This window comes from Lonchura striata, chromosome 6 (genome assembly GCF_050655825.1).
Source record: "Lonchura striata isolate lonStrDom1 chromosome 6, ASM5065582v1, whole genome shotgun sequence".
Lineage (NCBI taxonomy): Eukaryota > Metazoa > Chordata > Aves > Passeriformes > Estrildidae > Lonchura > Lonchura striata.
Window position 1 is genome coordinate 40,225,029 of NC_140708.1, and position 21,743 is coordinate 40,246,771.

A 21,743-nucleotide genomic window follows, 5' to 3' on the forward strand; every position below is an offset into this window, starting at 1 on the left:
TTTATTGGCAAATTATTTGCTTATATTAAAGAAGAAGAAAGAAAAGGGATGGGGTTGTGATCTGCAGTGAAACTGAGAGCACAGGATCAGTTCTCTGACTGAAAAAAAAAAACCAAATAAACAAAAATTAATCCTTGATTCTCTGCCAAGGCCAAGCCCTGCTGAGCACCTGGATAAGGAAATACAACGGGTCAAAAAGCAGTTGTAGGCTCCTTCCTCCCTCAAAGGAGAGGAAAAAGGTTGAGTTTAGAGCAATTTTGACAAATGGAAGCATCCAGTCAGGGCTGAAGCCAGTTCCCTGCCTGAGAGGAACTTCTCCTCCAAGCCAGCTCCAGGTCTCTCTCTGCAGCAAGGGAAAACTCCATCCCCTTTCCAAGGAAAAGCACCATTTCTGCATTCCCAGTCTCTCCCATTTCCTTTCCCATTGTGGAGAACTGAAACACAACAAGCCCAGGTGGAAGAAACCCACGGAAAAGTGCCGGGACCCAAGAGAGCTCCGAGGAAACAGAATTCCATGGGAAGAGCCCGGGAGAGGCAGCGATGGCCAGTGCCAGCAGCACTGCCAGGGAAACACAACCACAACTGGAGCACAAATCACCTGGAGCTGCTGGCAGAAGCAACCCCAGAGCATCTCGCTGTGAATCCAGGGGAGGAAACTCGGAATCTCCTGGGAGCTGTGCCGTGGTTTGTTTTCATTTCTCTGGCTCCATTTCTGCTCGGGATTAGCTCTCCCAGCAGTGCTCACAGCAGCAGGGAAACCTGCTCCCAGGGGAGCAGCATGGAAACTATTTACCAAAGCAAACCCAAGCGAAGAAAGCAAAATGTGAAGAACTAAGTTAAAAAAAAAAAAAACAGTCACAAAGTACTTCAAAAAGAGAGCCAAAATGGCTTTAACTCTTGCTCAACCACCAAAACATCTGTAGCCTTGTTGGGAGGCTAAAACGCAGAGAAAAAAACCATCCCAAACTCACCAAAACCTCCCAAAATCATCCTTTGTACATCTTCACATTGCCCACATTATTTCCTGGAATCCCAGAGTATCCTGAGCTGGAAGGGACTCACAAGGATCCAGTCCAACCCCAGGCCTTGCACAGACATCCCAACAACCCCTGCCCCCATCCCTGACAGCATTTTCCACTTGAGTTCTGACAAAAAAAAACCCAAAAAACTCTTCAAAAAAAGTTTTGCCCCTGAAATCAGGCTTGAAATGCTTCTTAATTACAAAAGTTAAATATTTATTTATACAAATAGGATGAGAAAAATCTCATGCAGACTCTTCACACACAGGAACAGAACCCAAGTCCCACTGGGATGGCTTCAGCACAGAACTGGGGTTGGAAGGCTGAGGGGGACCCCGCCCACGGCAAGGTCTGGGTCGGAGAGTTCTCCTAAGGAACATGTGCCAAGGTTTTCACACTCTTCACCAAGATCAACAATTAACAGCTGATTACTACTACTCAGGACTGGACAGACGATGAGCAGCGGGAGCGGATCCTGCAGACCACCAGAGCCCACACGCTTGGTGGAGATGCAGAGTTGCCAAAAGATCGCTTGAGATAATTCCCCTAAATGATGGAAATGCCTTGAGATTGCTCTGGATGGCATCTGCTTCTGCTTAATTATAAATCTGCATTGGAGTCATAACTTGTGTATATTACAAGTAATTTGCATAATTAAAACAATTAAGGGATCGACATATCATGGCAATTAGAAATGCATCAAACTCTGGATGTTGTACAAAAGAGAGCTTCAATATGAAACATTAATTCTTTGAGAACAAAATATCCTTCCCATTCCTGCAGCACAGCCTTCCCAAATCCAGCGGGCGCTCCCCAGACTCCGTTCAGAGGTTTTCCCTGGCTCCTCCGAATTCGGGTGCTGCTGGTGGCCCCGGGCGTTCCCTCCTTCCTTGGAACCTTTCCCACGGCCCCAGCCCGGGCTCGTGCCTTTATTGCCAGCTCCAGCTGCCCTTATCTCATTTTCCGTAGCCTTATCCTGTTTTCTTTGTCCCTCTTTTTGAGGATGAGGATGAACTGGTTGAAGAAATGCTCCTGGTCCTTCTTCTTCTGCACGAGGCGGAAGCGCTGATCCCGGCCGTGCTTCTCGGCGAATTCCTTGAAGGTTGTCCTGTGGAAAACCAGATTTTGGGAAGCTGCTTTGTGGAAAGTCAGATTTTGGCTGAGCCTGCCACCCCCAGGCTCCTGCACCTGGACCCACGCCAAAAATGAGGGCATGGCAATGTTGGACAGGAGCAGTGTTACTCTGATTTTTAAAAGTGTTAAGTCCAGATGCTGTTATTGGACACAAAGGTATACAAATGTTTGGTAAGTTTAAAGGTTAAAAAGAAAAGTATTTTATTTAAGTATTTGATATTTATAGAATTCTAGAGGTGACTGTGGATTAGAGGATGGAATTACTACTTCTCCAGTCACACTGATTAAACCAACAGTTGATTAATTCTCTCTTCTTACAAAGAGGAATGTAAAACAATTATTATGTATATGAACAGTGTGTGAGAACTCCAGTAGAAATATATAAACAGATCAGAAGGTTGAAGGAATTTTATGAGAACTTTAAGACTTTTAAAAGAACTGTAGAAGAAAACTTAACCCTTTTAGAATTCAGAGTAACAGAGCAGGATGGAGAACGGGGGATGGAGGGAGGTGAGCCCACACAGAGGCTCTGGACACCTGGAGCACTGCAACGAGCAGGGACGAGCTCTGGGATGTCACAGGGATTGGGGCTGGCACCAATGGCACCTCACTGACCAGGACAAGGAGTTTTTATTCCAGCTCCTGCCCGCTCTGCATTTCCACAGCAAGCTCTCTCCTAGCAGGGCTTTCTACCTTCATTGCCTTCCAGGCTGCATGCCCAGCTCCTTTCCCCAAGGTGACTCTTTGCTTTTTATTGGAAATATTTGGGATTTATTCCTCTCCTTGCGTGCCTAAATCAAGGCAGGGAAAGGAGCTTCCTCAGTGCTTTGTGTCACAGTCAGCTCCCAAAACCCTTCAGGCGTGGAATGCTCCTGGCCTCTGGGCCAGCACAGCTCTTCCCCTGGGGACTGGGAACAGCAGTGCTGGAAGCAGGGTTTGGGTGGGACATCAGCCCAGAATATTCCTGATTTTGTTGTAAAACGTTTCTTGTAATTACAATTATTACAGCCCCACGTGCTGTTTGGATCCGTGTGCCCACGCAGGTCGTGCTGAATAGTTATCTGCATGTTTTATCAGAGAAAACAGTAATTTCTTTGTTCCAGCAGTTTAGCAATATTTATAACATAAACCCCTTTATTTTCATGTAATTTACAAATGAGAAAGCACTGCCCTAAGCACTGCCACTGTGTGAGTCTGGATCCACCACTACAAAAACAAGGTAAGACATAAATTGTGCCTTGCACGCTGTATTTCAATTTAATCACGGAATTGTAGAGTCACAGAAGGGTTTGGGCTGGGAGAGACCTCACAGATCATCTTGTTCCACCCCCCTGCCATGGGCAGGGACACATTCCATGAATTTAATGGCATGGCATTAACAGGAACTTGGAGAAATTATATTTCTCTTCCACCAAACCCCAGGACTAAATACAATTTCTGAGTAATTACACCTGCATGTGCAATATGGATGAGAATGAACATTGTGGTACTGATTTTCCATAAGTAATGTGTGTTCTATAATCCCAGCGTATACAGGAGTATAAAATAAATGTGCTGTGAAAAGTGTTGCACATTCTGAGGGAGAGAGGGAGAGGGGGAGGGACAGGGGAGACAGATGGAATATTTCCTCTCCCAGGAACACAACAGAATACTGGGAAATATCAGGGAAGAGATGCCACCCCAGCATTGGAAGAGGCACTTCCACTTGCTAGGAAGAATTCAGGGCTGAAAAGCTCAGCCTGAATAACAAAGCCGAGCTTCCCAACCCTTCCTGAGGCAACACCCACCTTGGGGATAGCTTGGATTCTTCCAGAAGCTTCTTGAATTCTTCCTTGGCCAACAGCAACTTGTTCTTCTTCTCTTTGTACTCCTCCCTGACCCGGGTCTTGACAAACTGCTCGAAAATCTGGCCAGGGAAGGGAGCCAGGACAAGGAATTACTGGTGAAGCAGGACAAGGAGTTACTGGTGAAGCAGGACAAGGAGTTACTGGTGAAGCAGGACAAGGAGTTATTGGTGAAGCAGGACAAGGAGTTATTGGTGAAGCCCTTGGGGGTTTTGGCAAGCCCAGGGCCTGCAGTCCTCATCCCCTCCCCACGTGTCCAGGAGTTTTTATTCCATCACCTCCAAGGCCTGGCGCTCTGCTCTGGCTGTAATTGGGATTAATTAAAGGGCAGCCATGTTTATGTTAATCCCAGAGGCCCAGACTGGTTTGGGTGGGAAGGACCTTAAAGCCCAGCCAGTGCCACCCCTGCCATGGCCCACGGGCCTGGGCTGCTCCAAGGCTGAAGAAATGATTCCATGATTCCAAGGAGTATGTCCGGATTGACTCATCACATCCAGGTGCTGTCCTTGCCCATTCCCTGAAATAAATCCCAAACTCCCTGCTCAGGCTCTTTAGCAGCACTTTCCATCCTGGCAGCTCCTCATACATTTTAATTCCTGCATTTCTTTATTATTTTTGTTTCACTTTTTTTTCCTTAGGAAAGGAGATATTGGAAAGGGAGCAAATGAAGATGTATGTGCCCAGTCCTGTGGTAAATACCTACAGGAAGCTCTCTGGAGAGCCACGGGACAATATGGAATAAGTTCATTTTTTATCCTGTTTATTTTAAAAATGGACTGTTCCATATTAAAAATTATTCCTTCTGCAGGATGACAAAAGACTTTTAAGGGAGAGAAATAACCACAGAACAGCAGCGTTCACCTTCTCTGCAAGATCCCTGCATCTCTCCTGAATTCTGTACACTCATCTGCAGACTTTGGGACCCCTGGTGACAATTAATGCCAAAATCATCGAGGCAGCAAAACCCCTTTGGAGCTCCCCAGCAAAACGAGTCCCTGTCCCGGCCTCAGTGCTCTGTCCAGCACCAAACCCTGCCACACTCCTGGGAAATGTCCTAAACCATGGAAATCCAGCAGTGTCTGCACTGTCCAAATAATCCGGGCTAGAACCGTTCCCCTGGGGCCACTGCCCTCCCCACAGCCAGGTCCCGATTTCCAGTCCCTGTTCCCAGCTCCCCATTCCCAGTCCCTATTCCCAGCTCCCTACAGCCAGTCCCTATTCCCAATCCCTATTCCCAGCTCCCCATTCCCAGCTCCCTGTTCCCAATCCCTATTCCCAGGTCCCTGTTCCCAATCCCCATTCCCAGTCCCTATTCCCAGCTCCCTACAGCCAGTCCCTATTCCCAATCCCTATTCCCAGCTCCCTGTTCCCAGCTCCCTACAGCCAGGTCCCTGTTCCCAATCCCTATTCCCAGCTCCCTACAGCCAGGTCCCTGTTCCCAGCTCCCCATTCCCAGGTCCCTGTTCCCAGTCCCTATTCACAGCTCCCTACAGCCAGGTCCCTATTCCCAGCTCCCCATTCCCAGCTCCCTACAGCCAGTCCCTATTCCAATTCCCAGGTCCCAGTCCCTTTTCCCAGGATTCCCAGGCTCAGGAGCTGCTCCTGCATCCCAAGGCTCCCTGTGATCAGACCTTGGAGCACCTGATTGTCCAAGGAGAGAGCCCTGAGAGCCAAAGATCATCCTAAGTGGGAAGGGACTCACAGGGATCACAGAGTCCAACTCCTACATCCCCAAAACTTCACAGAGCCCAACTCCAGACCCCAAACCCCACAGAGCCCAACTCCAGACCCCAAAACCCCACAGAGCCCAACTCCAGACCCCAAAACCCCACAGAGCCCAACTCCAGACCCCAAAACCCCACAGAGCCCAACTCCAGACCCCAAACCCCACAGAGCCCAACTCCAGACCCCAAAACCCCACAGAGCCCAACTCCAGACCCCAAACCCCTCGCCGTGCCTGGTGGGCACCCCCGATGGGCAGAGCCAAACCTGTGAGTGTCCAGCCAGCAGCTGTGCTGGTGGAACTCTCTCACCCTCCCAGGACAGCTGCTGCAGGGTTTCGGTGGGTCTGGGAGGTGTTTGCTGTGCCAGGGCTGGGCAGGGCTCACTCACCTGCTTCCTCTCCTCGGGGTTGAGCAGGAGGTAGCGCGGGTCGAACACGATCTTGTGCAGCTCCTTCTCCCAGGTGGAGAACGCCGACACCTGCGGCACAGACAGGGCACGGGGCGTGGGCAGGGGCAAACGTCCCAGAGCTGGGCAGCCGAGCAGCCTGGGCAGCGTTCTGGGGGTGCCCAAGGAGCATTTCAGACTCTGGCAGGGCTCTGGTGGCCCCACACGGCCAGGATGGATTTGCTCCTCAGTGAGGCTCTGGGAGATGCTCCCTCCCCACCCGTGCTGGAAGGGGCTGAAACAGAGATTTTTGGAGTTCACTTGAGTTAACTAAATTAATGGAGCATTTAAATTTTAGCTTGTAAAATTATGTGTTGAATATTTTTTTTTTTTTACTTAAGAAACCTCTGCCCTGGTACAAAGGGCATAGGGAAATGCAAATTTCTTTAGCTCCTTGCATAAAGAACAATACCAGAGGAGACCAAGGACGCAAAGAACCCAAAGGGGCTCCTCTGCCCCCAAGCCCATCAAGACTGACAGACGTAAAAATGTACACACAAAGGAGAAAAGTCCAAACATTCAACCATGAGGAAGACCACGATCTTCAGCCTCAGGGACCCCCGAGGGATCCCCTCAGGGCCACCACGGTGCCCAGAAGGGCCAGGCTGTGTTTGGCACCGGGGCGAGGCCAGGGTTGGACATGCACGGAAAGGTTGTGAGATGTGCTGCCCGTGGAACACCTTTGGGAATAAAGTGTGGGTCAGACTGGGGCTCAGGGCAGGAGTTTTTATGAGGGATCTCATTGGGAATAAAGGTGTGGGCCACACCAGGGCTCAGGACAGGAGTTTTTATGGGAGTGATCTCATTTGGGAATAAAGGTGTGGGTCAGACTGAGGCTTGGTGCAGGAGTTTTTATGAGAGGGATCTCACTTGTGCCATCACTGCCATCCACACCCACTCTAGAACTACCCCAGCCTGTGCAGTCTTTTTGTTATTTATATGCAGTTATTTCTGTTATTTATCCCGTGTATTGCCTCAGAACCTGCAGCAGCAGGTGCTGTTTGTGAAAGGCACAATTCCAGCTCCAGAGGGGAGCTGGGACCCCGCTGAGGCACAGGGAGAGCTGGCAGTGACATACCCAAGGCCCCACCCCACAGGCACTGGGGTGGGGATGTCACATCCAGCCACTGGAGTCACTCACGGAGCCCTTTGGGTTGGGAGGGACCTCAAAGCCCACCCAGATCCATCCCCTGCCTGGGCAGGGACGATCCCACTGCTTCAGAAGCTTCCACAACATCCCTGCTAACTCACTGGCGACAGAAAAATTGGAAGGAAATAAAATATTCTGATCACTCCAACTAATTACAAAGGAGTGAATTCGCTAAAAATAAAAAAAAAGGATGTGAAGTAGAATTAAACAGTAATTAACACTCCAGCAGGAAAGCTCTGATAAAGCAAAGTGGCTTTAAGTGGACTCGTTTTCCTCTGAGAGCGGCTTGAGATTAGAAAATGCAAAGCTCAGGCTGCCTTTGGGGTGTGAGGCCATTGGAAAATCCTAAATTCAGGCTGCCTTTGGGATCTGAAGCCACTGTAAAATTCGAAATTCAGGCTGCCTTTGGGATCTGAGGGCATTGGGATACAAGTTCAGGCTGCCTTTGGGATCTGAGGCCACTGGAAAATCCTAAATTCAGCTGCCTTTGGGATCTGAGGCCACTGGAAAATCCTAAATTCAGGCTGCCTTTGGGATGTGAGGCCATTGGAAAATCCTAAATTCAGTTGCCTTTGGGATGTGAGGCCATTGGAAAATCCTAGATTCAGCTGCCTTTGGGATCTGAGGCCACTGGAAAATCCTAGATTCAGCTGCCTTTGGGATCTGAGGCCACTGGAAAATCCTAAATTCAGGTGCCTTTGGGATCTGAGGCCACTGGAAAATCCTAAATTCAGGTGCCTTTGGGGTCCCACAGCCCCAGCTCCCTGCCTTGTCCTGAGCCCTGGGGGTTGCAGCACCAGGAATTCTCTTCTCCTGGTGCCTTTCACACTCTCCTGGACATCAGCTTTGCTCCCAGCACAAATCCCACCCTGAGCTAAGGCTAATTAAGCTCAGACTAGTTCATCACATCATCATTCCAGCTGATGATTTTGTGATTAGCAATTATTACACTGCACATTTGGCAAACATCACCTAAAATAACCTGGTATTTCTGATTTCGCTCCAGCTACACTGCACACACAAATCCCCCTCTCTCCCTGGGATTAAAAAGGGAAAACCTTGAGAAAAAACACTCCATGGAAGCCTTGGGAGCAGCCCAGCAGGGAGAAGAATTTCCTGGAAATGCTGGCTTAGAATGTGGATATTTGATGCAGGGTGGGAGAGGGAGCCAGGAAGAACCTTAAATTTTCCTCTTCCCCTTAGAATTTTGTAGAAACTCTGAAACTTCCAGAAGAATATCCAGATTACATTTTGATAGAGGAAAACTCACCCCAGACTTGAGAATAAAGAATGCCTGTATCTTGGAGCTCCCCCAAAGCCCCACTATTTTTAAAGTGTTACAATAAATATTCTTCTCTTGACATAATTTCTGTAGGAAGCTGCAGAACTCCACTGGCAAACTCCATCTGCTTCGAGCTCTTTGTGATCCCATCCAGCAACTCCTTGAGGAGGAAAGGGCAGGGGATGGTCATGAAATAATCAGATTTAAATGGCATTCATGGTCTCCCTGTGCTTCAGGCACGCCGAGCAGCTGCTGTGAGCTGGGCAGCTGGAAAATGGTCAGGGTAAAAGCAAAGTAACTTCTCTCCCTATTTTTAAACATCAGCGAATCCAAACAGTGAATTTCCCAAATTTCTTTATTTTAGGAGCAAATCTTACATAGAAACACCTGAGAATCCTGTCCTAGAACACCTCTAATCCTTCCAAACACTGACTTATTGCTCCCGAGTTCCAATCTGGCAGCAAAGCCTTCACCCAGGGCTCCTTCGTGGCCCTTCTGCATTTCTGCAGCATAAATAACGAGCAGCATTAATAAAGCAGCTCTGGCGTGGGGATAACTCATTGCTGAGCTGCTGAAGCTCTAATTAGCCCCCTTTAAAGCCTGCTGATTACTGGGATAAATTTTACAGGCTTTGGTGCCTGACAAGAGCCACCTTGGCTGTGTTTCCTGCAGGAGTGACATTCCCTCCACGGGGCACCCGTGGCAGTGGGGGAGGCAGAGGATCTGCTCCCACTGCTCATTTTACACCTCCTGTGCCCACGGAGCCCAGCCCAGAGCATTCCCTGTGCCTGCAGCTCAGCACAGCTGGAACCACCTCCAGACATCCCTCCCAAGGGCCTGGGGAGCATTAATGGCTTTATGCTGCGACAGGATGGGGAGAAGGGATTTTGGGAATTGGGAATTGTTCCCTGGCAGGGTGGGCAGCCCTGGCACAGGTGCCCAGAGCAGCTGGAGATTTTGGTTAGGAAAAGTTCTGGGGTTTTTTATTTATTGTTTTCTTACTTTTCTCCCCCTCAGGAATTTTGCTCCTTTGCTTTCCTTCTCACTCTGAAATTGAATTGTGTTCCTTACTAGCAATCCACATGCCAAAAATGGCTTTTAATTAAATTCTTTTTTGGTATGTTTGCAAATATAGGTAATTCTGGATTATTTCCAGAGAGATGATGGTGCCTAGATGTGAAATTTGGATCTGCTGCCTTCCAGAACAGGGTGGTTTTCTTGAGAATGGTAAGTCCCTGAAATGCTGAAGTATGGCTAAATTGAAAAAAGGTAAAATTTAGATGGAATATCGGGCAGGAATTGCTCCCTGGCAGGGTGGGCAGCCCTGGCACAGGTGCCCAGAGCAGCTGTGGCTGCCCCTGGATCCCTGGCAGTGCCCAAGGCCAGGCTGGGCACTGGGGCTGGAGCAGCTGGGACAGTGGGAGGTGTCCCTGTCATGGCAGGGGGACACTGGGTGGGATTTGGGGTGGCACTGGGTGGATTTGGGGTGGAACTGGATGGGATTTGGGATCCTTCCAACCCAAACCAGGCTGGATCCTGGGGATGTGGGGCCATGGCAGGGTGGCACTGGGTGGGATTTGGGATCCTTCCAACCCAAAGCACTGGTGATTGCACGATTTTGGATGGGCAGTGAGTGACACTGGCTCCCCAGTGCTGGAGTTTGTGGTGATGGACACCCCAGGGCTGGCCAGGACAGGTCAGTGCCCACAGCCCCAGGTGCCCCTGAGCCCTGCCCATGCTGGGAGGGCCCCTGGACGTCCCTGGGTTTGTCTGGAAGGGTCCCCGTTCCCAGGGGTGGCGGGGGGACACAGCAGCAGCAGTGCCAGCAGGGCTCAGGGACAGAGCCCCAGCGCTGCTGGCTGCTGAGCCAGAGCCAGGGCACAGCTCCGGGAGCTGCTGAGCCCCAGCAGGGCTGGTCCTCACCCCCCTCTCCAGCAGCATGTCCCTGAAGTGCGTGATCCTCTCCTCCAGGGGCGGGGAGAGCCGCGGGGCCGAGCCTTCCTCCCCTGCCTGCTCCTCCTCAGCGCCAGCCGTGCCCGCAGCCTGGCACTGCTCTGTCCTGTGAGGGCAAGAGAGGCAGGAGGTCAGCCACGCTCCCCAGGCATGGGGATTGCATCCTGAGATCCTTCCATCCTCCCCGGGACATCCCAGGAGCTGCCACACAGCTGGGGAGTGCCCCGAGCTGCAGCCGGGCTGGAGGCACTGCACTGCACATTCTTCTATTTCAGGAGTTCTCACAAGGAGCACAGAGGGAAGAAAGAGAAAACAATTTCTGATTCTGCTCCTTGTTTTCCCATGTGGAATGTGCTTGGAGAATTGTTTACCTGGGGTGAGTGCTTGGTTGGGTTCTGGTGAGGGTTGTTGGAGCCTGGTGGCCAATCCAATCCAACCCAATCCAATCCAATCCAATCCAATCCAATCCAATCCAATCCAATCCAATCCAATCCAAACCAATCCAATCCAATCCAACCCAGTCCAATCCAATCCAATCCAATCCAATCCAATCCAATCCAACCCAATCCAATCCAATCCAATCCAACCCAATCCAATCCAATCCAATCCAATCCAATCCAATCCAATCCAATCCAATCCAACCCACCTGGGGCTGGGCTCTCAGAGAGGGGCACGAGTTGGGAGTTGGTCAGATATGGGAGTTAGAAAAAGTCGGTTTGTAGTTTTAGTGTCTCCTTTAAATGGTATATTAATGTGTTATAGCATAGTTATAATAAAGAAATCATTCATCCTGAGCTGAGTCACACATCAGCATTTCTCCCCAAGCCCACCTGCATTTCCAACAGGCTGCAGCAGCTCCTGCCCAGGCAGGACGGTCACTCGGGGCCTTCAGAGGGACCTGACACCCGAACTCCAAGTGACAGCTTCATACAGCCCTTGCCAAGGAGGGGGGACCTTCAAGGGGTCATTTTTCATGCCAAAAATCACTAAAGGATCCAATTCAGCACAGCTGTAATAATCCACTGATGCCTCAGATTTGGCTTTTCTATTTTTCAGGTTCTTTTTAGTGTGTGGGTCTTGGATTTATATCAGGGGATGGTGAGCTCTTTGTACCAACCCTTCCCACCATTAGCAGACACAGGGAGACCTCAGAACTCACTTATTTCTCTTGGTTTTGATGCTCAGCTCATCGTTTTCATCCCCCGGACAAGAGCTAACACACTTGTCTGCTGAAAAGAAAGAAGTCATTATCAGACTTGAATGAGATAAATGGGAATACAAATTCCTCAGATTGACTTCTCTTCCCTTGTCTCTGCTGCTCAGGTATTTCCTGGCTTTCATCCCCCACAGAGGGCTTTAAAAACAACAAGTATTTTATAAAATCCTTGGAATTGCCTTCATGCAAATGGAAGCGACAGCAATAAAGTGACCCTTTCCAGTCAGCAAAATTCCTCATTTTTCATTCATGACATGATTGCTTTAAATCTTATTATTGCTTCACCTGCTCCTCCCTCCTCCCTTCCCTTCAAAACTGCTGAAGACATTCCTGCAAAGTCATTTCCGAAGGATTCCCTCCTGTCCCATCTGTCCCCTGGGCTCAGCCAGTCTCAGGGGCCTTTCCCAGGAATTCCAGCAGCAGCTGGCAGGGCTGGGGGATCCCGCAGCCCCCACGCTCCCGAGGCTGCAGAGCAGCTCCACGGCCAGGCCACCCCTGCTCTGCCCTGGCTATGGGTCCTGAGGGGCTCCGAGCCTGGATTTTCAGTCCCAGGCAAGGGGAGCAAATCCTGACTCTGAAAACAAACCTGAATTCCGAAAGCTTTTCTCTGCACCTCTGCCAGCTGCAGCTCTCACCAAAACCCCAAGGGACACAGAGGTCAGATCCCTGCACTGGAGGGATCCCACACAGGCTGGCAAAGATTCCCTGCTGGATCCAGGGACGGGCTTCAGACTCCTGCACGAGGGCCAAAGGGCCCAAAATCCCCGGGGGATTCCCTAAATGCCATCAACACTGGTTTGCAGCTGGAATTCTACAGCTGTGTCCAGGGCCAGGCTGGACACTGGGGCTGGGAATGGGAATGGATGGGATTTAATGGCACTGATGGGATTTAATGGCACTGATGGGATTTAATGGCACTGGGAATGATGGGATTTAATGGCACTGGGAATGGATGGGATTTAATGGCACTGATGGGATTTAATGGCACTGGGAATGATGGGATTTAATGGCACTGGGAATGGATGGGATTTAATGGCACTGATGGGATTTAATGGCACTGGGAATGATGGGATTTAATGGCACTGGGAATGATGGGATTTAATGGCACTGGGAATGGATGGGATTTAATGGCACTGATGGGATTTAATGGCACTGGGAATGATGGGATTTAATGGCACTGGGAATGGATGGGATTTAATGGCACTGATGGGATTTAATGGCACTGGGAATGATGGGATTTAATGGCATTGGGAATGGATGGGATTTAATGGCACTGGGAATGATGGGATTTAATGGCACTGGGAATGGGTGGGATTTAATGACACTGGGAATGGATGGGATTTAATGGCACTGGGAATGGGAATGGGATTTAATGGCACTGGGAATGGGTGGGATTTAATGGCACTGGGAATGGGTGGGATTTAATGTCCCTCCCAAGCCAACCAGTCCATGACTGGGTGACTCCATAATGTCCATTTTCCATTAATTAGCTGGAAAAGCTTCCTGAGCCCGGGCAGCCAGGCAGGCCCTTGAGCAGCTGAGGCACGGATGGAAGCAGATCAATTGCTCTGGGCCCTGGACCTCCTCTCCAGCCCCATGGGATGCCCTGATGGGAACCCACCAGGGAAGAGCCACCTCAATCCCCTGCAGCAAACACTTGGTGGAGGAGGAGAAATGCAGAAACGAGTAATTTCTCATTCATGCCCCAATTTAAAAAGCACTCGATCCTTCAGCAGACACAACTCAGAGCATCTCGTGGATAACTTTGCTTGACATCTATTTTTTTCTTTTTTTTTAAGATGTTTGATTTGAAAATTCTAATTAAATCTCAGCAGCAGCCACTCAGCTAAATAAATGTGGGAAGCATTGTTGGGGACACGGAGCTCGTTTGTGTTATTTATTTACTGGAGATTACAAGCTAAGGGAAGAGGTAACAAATAATCCCCCTCACCTCAGAGCTAATCTATACTAATTATAAACTGCTCCAGCCTCAGTAACCACAGGGCCCAATTACAGCAGGGAGGATTAAGACTATTTAACAACAATGGAAGTCATGGCCATAAAAAACCAGGAGCATGAATCAAATCTTTGTGGTAGAGATAATACATAGAAAGGATGGAGTGCAGCAAAAAATAGATTTTTGAAGTGGCACCTCTCAGCCCTGACTTAAGACTCTTGTGTTAATTAATTGCAGAGCAGGAACAATGCTAGAGACCGTGAAGAATGACCCTCAGCTTTGTCTCTGGCCATCCCTTGGCAGGAATTCACTGAGCTTGCAGCAGATCCTGCAATTAAAAGCTCTGTTTTGCTCCTGAAGAATGAGTTTCAGCAGATAGGCTTTGGAGGAATTTCATCCACAGCTAAAGCTCTTCAAGGCATACCCAAAAATGATACAGGAATGTACACACAGGCTCCTGCTGTGGAAATTCACAGAGGAAAATGGAATTACAGGAGGACACAGATAGAGACCCCTCCTTGGAGCTGCTTTTCTGCTGACAGACAAGCTGAAAGTGGCTCACTTTATCTCCCTGCAGGCATGGGGCTGGTGGTTCTGTGGGGTTTGCAGGGGTTCTGAGAGGTTTGCAGGGGTTAATTATGGGTTTACAGTTGCTCTTTGGGGTTTGCAAGGGTTATTTGGGGTTTGCAGTGGTTAATTAGGGGTTTGCAGGGGTTCTTTGGGGGTTACAGTGGTTATTTGGGGTTTGCAGTGGTTATTTGGGGTTTGCAGTGGTTCACTGGGCTTTGCAGTGGTTATTTGGGGTTTGCAGAGGCTCTTTGGGGTTTGCAAGTGTTTGCAGTGGTTCTTTGGGGTTTGCAGGGGTTAAATAGGGGATTACGGTGGTTATTTGGGTTTGCAGTGGTTCACTGGGCTTTGCAGGGGTTAATTAGTGGTTTGCAGGGGTTAATTAGGGGTTCTTTGGGGTTTGCAGGGGTTCACTGGCAGCTGCCCCCCTGAACCAAAGCCACTGCCCATCCCTGCTGCCCGGGGGGACAGGGCAGGTCCTGCAGCAGCCTGGCAGTGCCACCAGCCCGACTCAATGATAAATCCCAGCCCTTGGAAACAAGCACAAAACTCCCACTTCCTTCCCCCTGGCCTTTCCTCCCTGTCCAGTGCAGAAGAGGCAGCAGGGGAGGACAGTGACAGCTCTGTCACCACCAGCACGGACAGTGCGTGCTCTCCCCACCAACAGCAGCACAATTCCAGAATCCCCGGCAGGGCCAAGGCCAGGAGCAGCCCCAGGAGAGCCGTGCCTGATGTCCCAGCACGGGACAGCAGTGCCAGGCAGCAGAGCCCCGGGAGCAGCCATGGCACACAGCAGCTGCCAGGAGCAGGAGAGCTGCCCCAGAGCTCCCAGTGCCACGGGCACTCCCAGCTGGGATTTCTGCTCAGCTGGGCTGGTGAGCAGGACAGATCACCTTTGGAGCCTGTTTGACCTACCTTCCTCATCAATTCTTCACTGAATTAGAACAGACTTTCCTCAACTATGTTATATTAAGATGTTCTATGAACATTTTCCAGGTAGTTCATGGCATCCTATTCATCGGCAGAATTTAAGGATTTGTTTTGCCTCAGCCTGCTTTGTAGTTTGCTCGGCTTGCTTGGAAACCTTGAGGCCCATAAGAAATTTTGACAGTTCTCAGATACTGTCAGTTCAAACAATTAAAAAATTATTACAAATGATCTTTGTATCACAGATTTTAGAACAACAACAGCCTGCTCTGGGGCTGTGCGTTCTGAGGGGGACTCAGAAAAACCAGCCCCCAGAACTCATCTGCTCTGGGGAGCCACCTCTCCTGCCCTGCCAGCACGGAGGGGCCCGGTCCCCCTGCAGCATCCCAGGGAAAACAGGGATTTTGGGTGAACAGCACTTTGCCTCTGTCGGGAGCATCCCTGGCTAACTCAGCTCGAGCTCCAGCGAGCCCAGCCAGCCCCGGGGCTCGGGGGGCTCGGGGGGCTCGGGAGGGGAGCGGGGCCCTCTGGTTACTTGCTGCAGCCTCCAGCTTGCGCTTGTGCGGGGGGTCCTCGAGCAGCCGCGCGATGTCCCCGCGGTGCCGCAGCGCCAGCGGCCGCTCCCACACCGACAGCTGCGTGCTGGCGTTGAAGAAGAACACGCGGTCATCGCCAGTCCACACCACGCACCTGGGGACAACCCGGCCTCAGAGCCTGCCCACACGGCAGGGACCCGCCCGCAGAGGGGGCACTGCGGCCCTGGGACCCCGGGGAGCACCCAGGGACACCCAGGGATGCCCCAGGGACACCCAGGGACACCCAGGGATACCCTAGGGACACCCAGGGACACCCCAGGTACATCCCAAGGACACTCAGGGTCACCCCGGGCACACCCAGGGACACCCAGGTACACCTCGGGCACACCCCAAGGACACTCAGGGACACCCCGGACACACCCAGGGACACCCAGGGACACCTGGGCACACCCAGGGACACCCAGGGATGCCCCAGGGACACTCAGAGACACCCAGAGACACCCTGGGCACACCCAGGGACACCCAGGGACACTCCAAGGACACTCAAGGACACCCAGGGATGCCCCAGGGACACCCTAGGGACACCCAGGAACACCCCGGGCACACCCCAAGGACACTCAGGGACACCCTAGGGACACCCAGGAACACCCCAGGCACATCCCAAGGACACTCAGGGTCGCCCTGGGCACACCCCAAGGACACTCAGGGACACCCTAGGGACATCCAGGATCACCCCAGGCACACCCAAGGACACCCAGGGATACCCCCGGGCACACCCTGGGTACACCCAGGGACACTCAGGGACACCCTGGGCATACCCCGGGCACACTCAGGAACACCCAGACACACCCCAGTGTGGACTTGGAGCAAAGATCCCATGGCTGCCAGCCCCTAGGTATAAACCAAATAAACTAAACCAGGTATAAACTAATTATTGCAGGGGTAAAGGCGATAAAAATCCTTCTATCGGCCACTCAGGCCACAAAGTGCAGTGCTCTGTCCCCATGGCAGCCCAGGGAGGGTCCTGGGGAAGGGGTGGCCCAAGGGAAGGGGTGGCCCAGGGAAGGGCCCTGGCAGCTCCTCACCACGGCGATCCTGGCACTGGGGCCGATGCCACGGGCTTGTTCCCGCTGGAAGCGCTGTCAGCCTGACACAGGAGCTTGAAGGAGTGATCCTGGAGGCACAGGGGGGTGAGTTAACAAACACAGAGCTGCTCCTGGGGTACCAGCCCCCCTCAGCCTGCAGCGGGGCACCCTCTGGCCAGGAGGGGCTCTATGGACAGCGTGCTGCCCCTGGCACAGCCCAGGTGAGTGGGGATTACAGAAATGCCTCCCCACTCAGAGCAGCATGCAGGACAAAGCAGCCCAGCAGCTCTGGCCGTGCCAACAGCTCCCGTGGCACAGCGGGTGAGGGATAACCCCGGGGGAGGCACCCAGCAGGGGCTGGGGGGCCGTGCCAGCCCTGCTCCTTCCAGCAGCTCCCCTGGGACTGCCCGGGGCCATCAGCACTGCAGGAGGGACAGCCTGGCCCCATCACACAGCAAAACAATGCCTGGAGCTGCTGGAGAGGTCCAGAGGAGGCACCAAATGATCCCAGGGTGGAGCCAGCCTGGCACATCTGGGGGGCACATGGACAGGAGCAGCTCCAGGGCTGGAGCCCCTCTGGAGCCAGCCTGGCACACCTGGGGGTTCACCTGGGCAGGAGCAGCTCCAGGGCTGGAGCCCCTCTGGAGCCAGCCTGGCACACCTGGGGGTTCACCTGGGCAGAAGCAGCTCCAGGGAGAGCTCAGAGCCCTGCCAGGGCCTGGAGGGGCTCCAGGAGAGCTGCAGAGGGGCTGGGGACAAGGGATGAGGGACAGAACACAGGGAATGGCTCCCACTGCCAGGGGCAGGGCTGGATGGGAGATTGGGAATTGGGAATTTTTCCCTGGCAGGGTGGGCAGCCCTGGCACGGGTGCCCAGAGCAGCTGTGGCTGCCCCTGGATCCCTGGCAGTGCCAAGGCCAGGCTGGACACTGGGGCTGGAGCAGCTGGGACAGTGGGAGGTGTCCCTGCCATGGCAGGGGTGGCACTGGGTGGATTTAGAGTCTTTCCCACCCAAAATGCTCTGGGATTCCACGGGGACCCTGATCCCCTGACAGTGCCAGACCTCCTGCCCAGCTCCAAGGTAAATTCAATCCATGGCTCTGTAAACCCCACACAGAAGGATCCCGAGTGTGCAGCCCGGCCCCGAGGAGGGTTTGTGCAGCTCAGGGGCTCTGGGGGCTCCGGGACAGACCTGGCCACTGTCCCTGCCCCTGGGGACACTCTTCCTGTCCGTGGTGTGCAGGATCAGCGTCGGGGGGCAGGCGGCTCTGCTCGACTCCTTGCCACGCTCTGTGAGGGAAGGGAGCTCTGTTAAGGTGCAATAAATAAACTCACAGCAGGCCAAAACTGCTGAACAATCCCCAGAGCCTCCTCCTGCCACCTCCTGCCCTTTGCTCACAGCCCTCGTGCCCGGGCTGCTCTCCAGGCAGCCCATGGCAGTCCATTTCCACTGGAACCAGGGAAATCCCATCTCCTGCCCTGCACAGAGGCTGTCTCCATCCTGAAATCCCAAACTTGAGCTGGATGCTGCCTACAGCAGGTGTGTGCCAGCAGGGGCACAGCAGGGAGGGGCAGGGAGGCAGCGGCCGTGGGACAGAGCCAACACCCCCCCAAAGGATGTTCAGAAATGTGGGGTTGTCTTAATCTGGCATTTCTGTCTGCTTGTCCTCTCCAAACGCATCTCTGGGCTCTGAGCTGGGGGAGCTGGCCCACCCCTCGTGCAGCAGGGAGGACAAGGTGTGTGTGACCCCTCTGCACACCCCCAGGCCCTGCCACGTGTCCCTGGCTGCCCCCGGACCCCCAAAGTGTCCCAGGCCAGGCTGGACCCTGGGGCTTGGAGCCCCTGGCCCAGGGCAGGTGTCCCTGCATGGCAGGGAGGGGCACGGGATGGGATTCCAGCCCAGAGCTCTGGGTTCCATGGGGCAGAGTCACCTGGAAATGCCACTCCAATTATTTCACAACTCCCTGGGGTACAGAACAGGCCCCCATCTGACTCTGCTTCCCTCGGAACTTCCCAGAATCATAAAACATTCAATCCATGGCATTTTGCTCAGAAGATGGCTTTATGGGAGCAGAAAAGGAGATTTACAAACCAGAGCCATTAATTTCCACATTAAAGGAGCCAGGAGCAGAGAGCTGCTGATACACATCAAAAGGGGCTCGAAATTCATCTTCTTTCCCTGCATAGCTGTAATTGGGAATCAAAGCCCTCCCAGGCACTTGGGTCCTCTGGACACGGGGAGGTGTCGGTGCCTCCTCCTGCCTGGCACTCAGGGGTGGCACAGGGGACAGCAGTGCCCCAGGGACACGAGCAATGGCCAGAGGTGACGCTGGCACTTTTACAGCCAGCACTGACTTGAGACGCAGCCATGGATTCCACAAGACACTGAAGCCATCACGAGACATTTCCAGCTCCTTTTTCACCCCAAACTCAGCAGCACGACCAGCACTGGTGAGTTCTGCTGGAGGAAGTGAGGAGGTGGGGATAAAGGCTCCTGATTGAAGAGGCTTCTCCCAGGCTCCAGGCAGGCAGGGACATGAATAATTCAGAGATGGCAAGGAAAGGTGAAGCAGCAAAACTGCCTTGGGTATAGCACAGAGGATGTTGGGTGTGATCACAAACATCTCCTTAAGAGCAGAATTAGAGAGGGAGGGGAAGAGGGAAGATGGATTCATGCCTTGAGGAGCTGTGGACAAGGCATAGTCAACATTTGTTTTGTAAGAGGCCAAACCTCCATTAATCTCAAAAAAGTTTAACAGTTTGACCCTTAAGTGCTCCCAAGAACTGGATTTTTTAAGCACACACATGCCACACTGTGGGGTTTATCCTCCCCCAGAACCTCCCCAGGCCAGCTCTGTCTGTCCCCACAGCCTCATGGCTCTGGTGTCTGAGATCAGCCTAAAACCTTCCCTGCCTGACCCCCAGCTCCTCTTCTGCTGCCTCTTACTCAATCCAGGTGTGGGACCCCAGCTCTGATCCCACCAGCCAGGTCCTGGTCCCAATCCAGGTGTGGGATCCCAGATCTGGTCTTGTCCCAATCCAGGTGTGGGACCCCAGCTCTGATCCCACCAGCCAGGTCCTGGTCCCAATCCAGGTGTGGGATCCCAGCTCTGGTCCCAGCACCACAGACCCTGAGCCAGCCCCACCCCAGCAGGTCTGGGGGTCCCATACCTGCAGGACAGGACAGGACACACCTGGCTGCCAGTGAAACACAAACTTTAAGGAATTTAGAGATTTTAGAGGAGCTAAGATTTTAGTTAGAGATAAGCCTTACTAGAGTTAATTGAAATAAATGAGTAGGCCTTGATGAAGAGTTAGTAATTAACTAATACTTGATTTCTTGTCAGCACAATGTTTAGTTAGATGGGTTTATAATGGAGAATACACAAACTGATAAAGAGCTTTTAGGAACATAAGACAATTGTGGGGCTCCTCTGTTCTGAAATCAATTGAAGACAAGGAATGGGAGTTCTACCAAGAGTTCATTTGTCATATTTGCATTGAAAAGGTAGAAAGGTCAGAATGAGGAAGACTTCATTGACTTCCTCATTTTGGGACCCCTCCCCATGAAAGGGACACTGACCCATTTCAAGGAACAAACTTCATGTTTAATAGCTTTTGAAATGATTAGCATAGGAAGTGAGGGATGGGATGTACCAAAATGATGAATATTTGCATTTTGGGTGTTCCAATACTTGTATGGATAAAAAGGCTCTGTAATCACCTGGAAGGAACGGTGTGGATTTGGGAATGGGATGTACCAAAATGATGAGTATTTGTATTTTGGGTGTTCAATACTTGTATGGATAAAAGGGCTCTGTAACCACCTGGAAGCTGCGGTGTGGAATGGGATGTACCAAAATGATGAGTATTTGTATTTTGGGTGTTCAATACTTGTATGGATAAAAGGGCTCTGTCATCACCTGGAAGCTGCGGTGTGGATTTGGGAGCGATCCCACACCCAATAAACACTCACTTTCTAACTTTAACCTGTCAGAGAGGTTTTGTCCCTCACAGCTGGATATCGGTGCTGGATCAATGTCCACATTCCTTGAATCCTTCCCCAGGCCAGCCCAGCACCCACCTGCTCGCGCGGGCTCCAGCAGGTTGGTGGCCAGCAGGGTGACGGCGGGCGCGGTCACGGCGGTGACACGGGTGACCTGTGCTGGCAGCAGCGGCCCCGCGGCGGTGTCCAGCCTGGAGGCAGAGCCTGAGAGCAGAGCACAAGGCAGCAGTGGGACTGTCCCTGCTAAAGAACAATTCCCTTTAAGACCCCCAGCGTTTCTGCCCAGCCCTTGGCACTCGAGGCCATGGGCAGTGGTGGCACGGTGATGCACTGGGGGATCTCAGGGAGCTTTTCCCACCCCAGTGATTCAGGGAATTCATCTACTGAGCGCATCTCCTGCTCCCACTGCAGGGTTAAAGCAAGCTCTGTGTTCAGCTCGATTCCTGGCCACGATGCCCATGGATTTTCAGCCGATAAACAGCGCCAGAAATTTCAAACTGATGAAAATGTGGCCCTCTAAGTAAGAATTTGCCAGGATAGATCAATGCCCTCCCAGCAGGTCACAGAAAGATCAGTGTTCTCATTTTAAATGGTTTCCACTGGTACTCATCACAACTTCTTGGTGTCCCAGTCTATCCATGGGAAATGATTTTGCCAGCACTTCAGAAGTGCAGCTTTCTCCAGGGACACAGAGTCTGCTCGGACAAGGCCCAAAGCAGAAACTCTCTGATTTGCTCACGTGCATTATTCACGAGCAATCAGTGACCCAGGGTTGCTGCTAGAACCAGGCCAGCTCAAGCAGGCTCCCCAGCCCTGCAGATTAATTCCTGCCCCACCTGAGGCCAAACCTGGAGCACCCATTTCCGATTGACTGGGGAGGTTTTCAGCAGCTGAGCCA

The 21,743-nt window shown here is 52.1% G+C and overlaps 1 protein-coding gene across 6 annotated transcripts in view; it reads right to left on the bottom strand.

Moving 5' to 3' along the window:
• Positions 1 to 863: 863 nt before the first annotated feature.
• TCERG1L (transcription elongation regulator 1 like) overlaps positions 864 to 21,743 on the bottom strand; it is a 48,411-nt gene continuing 27,531 nt past the window's right edge. For 2 of the 6 annotated variants that reach the window (XM_085583011.1, XM_085583014.1), the window contains 9 exons: positions 20,924 to 21,088; positions 18,031 to 18,128; positions 16,840 to 16,928; positions 15,754 to 15,908; positions 11,711 to 11,780; positions 10,522 to 10,657; positions 6,110 to 6,199; positions 3,941 to 4,059; positions 864 to 2,127 (listed from right to left, as the gene is read on the bottom strand). In XM_085583011.1, coding sequence (XP_085439137.1) covers positions 1,971 to 2,127; positions 3,941 to 4,059; positions 6,110 to 6,199; positions 10,522 to 10,657; positions 11,711 to 11,780; positions 15,754 to 15,908; positions 16,840 to 16,928; positions 18,031 to 18,128; positions 20,924 to 21,088 — 1,079 coding nt within the window. In that variant the 3' untranslated portion in view covers positions 864 to 1,970. The remainder of the gene's footprint in view (positions 2,128 to 3,940; positions 4,060 to 6,109; positions 6,200 to 10,521; positions 10,658 to 11,710; positions 11,781 to 15,753; positions 15,909 to 16,839; positions 16,929 to 18,030; positions 18,129 to 20,923; positions 21,089 to 21,743) is intronic. The other 4 variants (XM_085583015.1, XM_077784750.2, XM_085583013.1 and 1 more) reach the window with 3 other exon arrangements.